Genomic DNA, 7,905 nt, shown 5'->3' on the forward strand with positions numbered 1-7,905 from the left:
CATCAGTTTTACATTCAACAAATCATACACCTTGTTTCATTACAATGATTATAATCCCCTCCATGTACCATCAGTTAACAGTATTTCTCTCTATTCACTTCAGCTCTTTTTTCTTTTCAAACACTCAGGCATAGATAATAATTTACACCACCAAAGGTCACATTCTGCAAGTCTGCCTCATGGCCGCTATCTCTTAGTCCCTCTGTTCCCATGAATCTAGAGTCCTCAGTTGCTCCTTTTCTCAATGTCCCCATCTCTGCCTCCATTTCTGATTATCGCTTATTTAAACACTTCTTTAGAACACTAACTCTGGTTCCTTCTTATTTTTGTGTGACACTTCTTGAATTCACTCACACTGATTACATTCTTTCCCATTTGAACCAAAGAGAAAAGACCTTGAAATTAACAGCTATTTATAATGTTTACATTAACGTAAAGTGTTCATATTTTGAAATCACTTAATGTAAGAGATTTAAAATCTTATACAATTAAAGAAAAACCTGTTTTTCTTTCTATATTTTCTGTATTAATTGCATTAATAGCAAGATAGAGGAATGAAAAATATTTGGTTTGGTTTGGTTTTCTTTATGACTTTTCTAGTAGTGTGTTTTTGGATATCTTTCCCACCTTCTAATAATGAGGAAAAAGCATTTAGTACCTATAGTTTTCCATTTCTTCTGTTGCTTGACAGAGCTTTTCATCTGCTTTGCAAAGTTTCCTCTGTTTCTCTAACCGGGAATTTTCCTCTACGGTTAATTTCCTTTAAAAAAAAAAAAAAAAGTTTTGTTTCTCATAATATATGTCGTAAAACCATCACTTACACCTTTTAAATTATATTACAACTGGTGCTCACCGTAAAGCAATTTGTATATGGCCATTAAGCACATCACATGCAAGGGGAAAAAAAACTGTATAAACAAATATTCCTGGTGTGAAATTTAAGATTACAAATCAGTTCTTCTAATATACAATGTTAATTTAAAGAGTTTTCTATAAGAATTAATTACAATACTAAGATGATCAATGGTAAATACTAACAAAACTATTACAACTGTTATAAGCCCTTTTGTATAAAGAAGCATTACTTTTACTAAACAAAAAGTCATCAACTAATAATTCATGTTTCAATAGCTTTGCAACTGGCTGTTAAAAATAGTAGTGAAGCTTATAGGCCAGTTCATAAAAAACAACCCAGTCAATTCAAGTAGTAGTGCTTCTACTTACTACTTCTAATACGAGAGGGCTTCAGAAACATTGTGGAAAAAGGAATGAAAAATAATGGAATTTTCCATGAATTTTTTTGTCCCCTCATAGTTTTAATAATCGTTAACAATGAACTATTGAGCTGTTAATATGTGCCCGAATGGTTATTTATTATGCTAATATTATATGTATTATCTTATTTAATTATCACAATAGTCGTAAGTTAAGTGCCATACAGTCTGTTCCAGCTGTAACAAAATTGCATTGGGTTTCCAGTGATTCAAAACCCACCAGTTTTGACCTTGCAGTTAAAACCACCTTGCAATCCAGCACTTATCCAACAGTTTAATACCAGGACTCTTATAGAAGAGTTTTATTAATATTCCCATTTTATAAAAATGTAAATGAAACAAAGAAACTAAGACTAGATAACTGGACCAAGGCAAAGAGATCAAGTAATGACTCTATTATACTATACTGTCTATGCTGTTTTTCATATGTTGTTGTTGTTAGGTGCTGCTAAGTCAATACCAACTCACAGTGACTTATGTACAAGAGAACGAAACACTGCTGATCCTTTGCCAATCTCACAATCATTGCTGTACTTGAGTCCATTGCTGCTGCCACTAAGCCAATCCATCTCGCTGGGGGTCTTCTTCCTTTTCACTGACCCTCCTATTTATTAAGCATGATATCCTTCTCTAGAGACTGGTCCCTCCTGACAATATGTTCAAATTTGAGATCTGTTTGTTTTTCTGACAGTCCATGGTACTTTTAATATTCTCCTCCAACACCATCACTCAAATGCATCAATTTTTCTATAGTCTTCTTTATTAACTGTCCAACTTTCACATATATATGAGGCTGTTGAAAATACCTTGGTTTGGGTCAAGCACACTTTAGTCCTCAAACTGACATCTTTGCTCACGAACACTTTTAAAAAGTCATATGCAGTAGATTTGCCGAATACAACATGTTTGGATTTTTTGACTACTGCTTCCATGAGTCTTGACAACTTCAATCTTTTCTCCATTTATCTTAACATTATTTACTAGGCCAGTGGTAAGGATTTTTGTTTTCTTTACATTAAGGTGTAACTCATAGCGAAGGCTGTGGTCTTTGATCTGCATCAGTATTTTAAATCCTCTTTCTTTGCTTTCAGTATCATTTGCATATTGCAGGTTGCTAATGAGTCTTTCTCCAATCCGGATGCCATGTTTTTCTTCATATAACCCAATTTCTCTGATTATTTGCTCAGCATACAGACTGAATAAGTATGGTGAAAGATTACAACCCTGGCCCACACCTTTCTTGATTTTAAACCATTCAGTGTTCCCTTGTTCTGGTCAAACAACTGCCTCTTGATCTATGTACAGGTTCCTCATGAGCACAAGTAAGTGTTCCTGAATACTCATTCTCCATAATAATGTCCATAGCTTGTCATGATCCACACAATTGAAAACCCTGTTGTTGTTGTTAAGTGCCATCAAGTCAGTTCCAACACAGCAACCCCGTACACGGTTTCCAAGGAGCAGTTCAAACCAACCTTGCAGTCCAGCACATTAACAGGCAGTGCCACACCAGGATGAGCGTAGTCAATAAAGCACAAGTAAACATCTTTCTGGTATTCTCTGCTTTCAGCTAAGATTAACTTCAAAAATGATATCCCTCATTCCATGTTCCCATATGATTCTGAACTGAACCTCTGGCAGCTCCTTGTCAGTGTACTGCTGCAACTGTTTTTGAATTATCTTTACCAAAATTTTACTTGCATGCAATATTGATGATATTTTCTAATAATTTCTGCATTCCATTGGGCCGTCTGTCTTTGGAATGGGCACAAATATCGACCTCTTTCAAACAGTTGGCTAAGTAGCTATCTTCCAAATTTCTTGGCATAGATGAGTGAATCCTTCTTTTACCGCCACAGTTTGTTGAAAGACTTCAATTTGTATTCCATGAAATCCTGGAGGCTTGTTCTTTGCCAATGCTTCCAATGCACCTTGGACTTCTTCCTTCAGTATCATTGGCTCTTGATCATATGCTACTTCTTGAAATGGTAAAACATCAACCATTTCTTTTTGGTACAGTGACTGTGGTTTTTTCACATAGTCATCATTAGTAATACTTGTTTTTGTTGTTGTTAAGTGTTGTCAAGTGAGTTCTGACTCATAGTGACCATTTACAGGGTTTCTGAAACTATATCTTTGTAGGAGCAGAAAGTATCATCATTCTCCTGAGGAGCAGCTGGTGGACTCAAACTTCCAACCTGTGGTTTGCAGTCCACAGCTTAATGCACAGAGCCACCATGTTTAATACTTAGCCACTCAAAAACTACTTACTGAACTTAAGAGAAAAACATTTTTGAAGTCCTAACTACCAATGTTGAGAGACTTTGAGAGTAATATTACATACTACTGAAGAAATCCTATAGGGCAGTAGCAAATATTTTCCATTTTACAAATTACATTAATTAATGTTAGGAAGGCATCCCCCTGGGTCAATGCCTTCACAGGTGTTACAAGAAAATAAAAATGATCTCTTCAGGAAACATAAAAAAGTGTAATGGACTTAGGGATGGAAAAGAGGTTTGTTTTTATAGATATGGATTAAAGAAGACAAGTAGTTCTTAACATCCTTGCCAAATACCTTTTATCAGGGCTGGCACAGTAATGATAAAAATGACATTGTGAAAGGAAGCCCAGTGATCTGATTAAAAATCACATCTTACTTCACATAGTTACACAACACACCAACCTTCTAAGTCCTTTTCATTACTCTCCAATACTAAATTTGAAAAATGCATGAAAGTTTCAGTTGTGAAAAAAAATCAATCTAGCATCTAGAAAATGAATCTAAATCATTCTGCATGCAGGTAAGAATTTTAATTAAACAATTAATTGGTACTATCCTGGTGTGGTGCTGCTGGTTAATGTACTGCATTGAAAGGTCAGTTTGAAACACAATTTCGGTGGTTCAAGCTAACCAGCCTCTCTGAAACCCTATACAGGGTCACTATGAGTCAGAACTGACTTGATAGCACTTAACAACAACAATCGACTACCTATATGCTGAGCAAATAATTAGAAATGCTAGACTATATGAAGAACACAGTATCATACTTCATTGTTTTTATTCTTTCTTCCTATTCCTCTCTTTAATGTCCTTGCTTTGTATCCTTTCTAGCTCTACTTTCATATTTCCTTCTTTTCTTGTTTCTCTTCCCTCCCCCTCTTTTTCTTCTTCTTTTTTCTGTTGATTTTTATTATTCTCTGGTCTCTTGTTCTTTTCCTCATCCCTTCTCCTAATTGTATGTACTACTTTCTCCTTCTTTTAATTTTTTTTCTTATTTTTCTCTTCAGTGGTTTTTTTGTTTTGTTTTGTTTTACTTGACTACCTCTTCTCTTTTTGGTTACTATTTCTTTTTTCTAGACATTACCTATTTTCCTCTCTTTGTCCTCCTTTACTATTTTCTTTTGTTGCTGTTGTTTGCTTGTTTGTCTTTCTCTTCTGTGTGTATTTTCTCTTCTTGCCTCACCCAACAGGGCAAAACAACTATTCCCATACAGCCCAGCCAAAGCTGTACCTTCTGTGACCCCACCCACTGGGCAAGAGTCAATAAGAGCTGCTAAATACCTGATCAATGATCAAAATAACCAGACATATCCTAAACTAAGCTGCAGGAACAGCAAATGCAGAACAGTATGCACACTTTCAATCTCTAATCACACCCACCAGAAGGTATTGGTGAGTGACTAAGAACACACCAACACACAATCACCAATTAAATACAAAAACAACAATATGACAATGTCTCGGAGACAACAGACAATTTCCGTTTACACGAAGAAGTAAGGCAGAGTGGCTCAAGCAAATAACCATGAGGCAGAATTTTAAAACTTTTTGAGGAAGAAAATGCATTTGAACTACCTGAAGAAGGAGAATGATATTTAGGTATCTTCAAATGATTGACAAAAAGGTTGAGAAAAACAAGAAATGAATACAGGTAAAACTAAAGGAACAAACAAAACAATGTAGATAAAAAGTTGTAGACAATATAAAACCTGCAAAAAGAAATCCAGAAAATTAATACTAACCTATCTACATCTCCTTTCATCAGCCCTGCCCAGACAGATTAGATACTACTCAGTGGAGATTCTACCTTCCTCCACGCCCTCTGGATCTAGATTCCCTCTTGAAAGCTTGTAAGCCAGTCATTTCTTACCTTTGAAGCACCCCACATTTTGAATAGCCAATGTCCAAGTTGCCCATCCCTGTCTATTCTGTGTATGGAAGGGGTGGGAATGATCCTTGCTGTAAAGATTTGTTCCCTATTTTGAGCTACTGCATCCATAGGTGTATAGGTGTAGGTCAAGTTCACCAAATTGTATCAGATGACTCTTTTTTATCCCCTTCTTTCTTCTTCTAGTTGAGCTCTGATCATCCAGTCATTGAAGCCAGGTTAAGTGGGTATTATCTGCAAGTATGGGTGTTCTTATGCATATGCCCTCTCTTCTTATCAGCTGGATGCTTCACTCTCCATTCTAGTCCTCTGTGGCTATGTCACTGACTCTGGGTCCAAGATTCCCCAGGTCTTGCCACACTGCTAGCCAGCCAAGTCTCCATCTGGGTTCACAGGAGTCTATCGAACATTGTAGGGCTTAGCTCTCAGCTTCATTGCTGTTTTTCCCTCATTTCCCCTTATCGATGACAAACATGGTCATCCATCAGAGCGTGTATTCCCACTGAGTCTTAGTCTTAGAAGGGGGTTTGCTCTGAGGGGATTCAACCACTTACCTTGACGTCTCCTGGGCAAGCAACTTCCTTGCTCTTGTACATACTATTTTCTTTTTCTATGCAGATGTTCTTTCTTGTATGTGTATGTTTTAGTTAATGGCACTACAGATTTTAAAGTGTATCAAAATCACACACACACATACACACACACACACAAAAGATCCTGTGCAAAAAACATTATAATTATGGATTTTAACCTACCCCCCTCAAAAAAATTTGATGAAATATAATTTAATCCTATATTGAGATTTCTCATTAATCATAAGTGGAACAAGCAACATAATATTTTTAATACATTTTACTTGCCATTCAATGGAGTTATCAGCACCATTTTCATTACCTGTGAAGTTTCACTTCATTTTCTTCATATAGTTCAGTTATCACTTGAAGTTTGTGATTAAGTTTTTGATTTTCATTTTCTAATTCTGTGTTTTCTGACTGCAAAGATGACTGCTCAGCCTGGAGATCTTTAATATATTCTATAAAAATGTACAAGTCACAATTAATGAAATAAATATTTTCAGTTATTCATTAACATTTCAGAAAGATAAAAATCACTACTAATAAGCTATTATTAAAATAAGGATATACACTCCCCTTGGAAAATAACATAAAAATCTACTAAGGTAGGAACAAACAAGATGGCAGATCGGGTGGAAGTGCAGTGAAGAGCTCCAACAACAACAACACAGAATACCTGACCAAGCAGGCTCAGGGGATGGTCTCAGAACTCTGAACCACATATAAAGGAATATTTAGAAAATTGGAAGGCTTACAGCTGGGGGAATTTGTGGCAGAAGCAAGAAGTACATTGCTTTCTAGTCCAGGATGCTCAGCTGCTTCAGGAGCCGCCATCTTGGGTGAGACCAAGTGAGGGAAGGATCAGAGAGGCCACAGATGCCTGGCAGGACCGCAGAGATAAAGGTGTAGACATCCTTTTCTTTTGGTAGCTGTTCATTAGGCCATTGCTGTCTGCACACCTCCATTCTGGTGACTATAGGGGTGCCTGAGCTAGTGGGCACCCTAGCCCCACCCTTGGAGGGATCTACTACACATGCTCACAGATCTCCTCAAAATTTAAAGAGACAGCTTCCAATTAAAACCAAATGGCCACAGCCGGCCCTGAACTGTTTACAACTAGAAACAAGGCCTGAATGGGGATTATGGAGTGGGAGAAGCAGACAAAAAAAGAAATAAGCCGAAAATTAAATCCTAAATTACGTCAAAATGACCAACAGTGGCATCTTGAAATTTCTCACGAGGAAGAGTGAAAAGGGAAGCCCATTTCCTGATCACACCTACCTAGAAGCAATCAGAAAGCATAAAAAATACCAAAATACATACCCATCTAATATTAAGGCCACAGATAACCCCTGAATATGCCTAAAATACAGAAGCAGATGACCATATCAGCTCATGTCCAGAAACGAGATAAAGTGACTGAGGCAAATGAGCTGGAAGTAGACCTACACTCCATACTGGAAGATGGGCAGACTTTGGAAATGCCAGACAAGGAATTCAGAAAAATGATTATGAAATGTATCAAATCACTATATAATGGAGTTGAGAAAAATAAGGAAGAAGTCAGGAAAGTGCTACAGGAACAATCAAATATGATAGATTCAGCATTGGAAATAATTCAAAATCTACAGAAAGAGGTCCAAATGATTAATAATAGAATAACAGAAATGGACAAGACACTGAAAGGGCAAAGGAGTAGAATTGAAGAGATAGAAGCCAGAACTAGTGAGCTAGAAGGTAAATCTCTCAACACTACTAAGACAGAAGAACAAATACAAAAAAGATATAAAGAAATCTGAAGAAGGACTAAGATTCATGCTGGATAACATGAAGAGGAATAACATAAGAATTATTGGCATTCCAGAACAGGAACAATCACACAAG

General features: G+C 36.6%; 1 protein-coding gene across 1 annotated transcript in view; it reads right to left on the reverse strand.

The window, feature by feature from the left end:
- CTAGE5 (CTAGE family, member 5) overlaps positions 1-7,905 on the reverse strand; it is a 94,834-nt gene that overhangs the window by 39,561 nt on the left and 47,368 nt on the right. The window contains 2 exon segments of the mRNA XM_006878201.1: positions 659-760; positions 6,341-6,479. Of these exon segments, the coding sequence (XP_006878263.1) occupies positions 659-760; positions 6,341-6,479 (241 nt within the window).

Source organism: Chrysochloris asiatica, unplaced genomic scaffold, assembly GCF_000296735.1.
Source record: "Chrysochloris asiatica unplaced genomic scaffold, ChrAsi1.0 scaffold00017, whole genome shotgun sequence".
NCBI lineage: Eukaryota > Metazoa > Chordata > Mammalia > Afrosoricida > Chrysochloridae > Chrysochloris > Chrysochloris asiatica.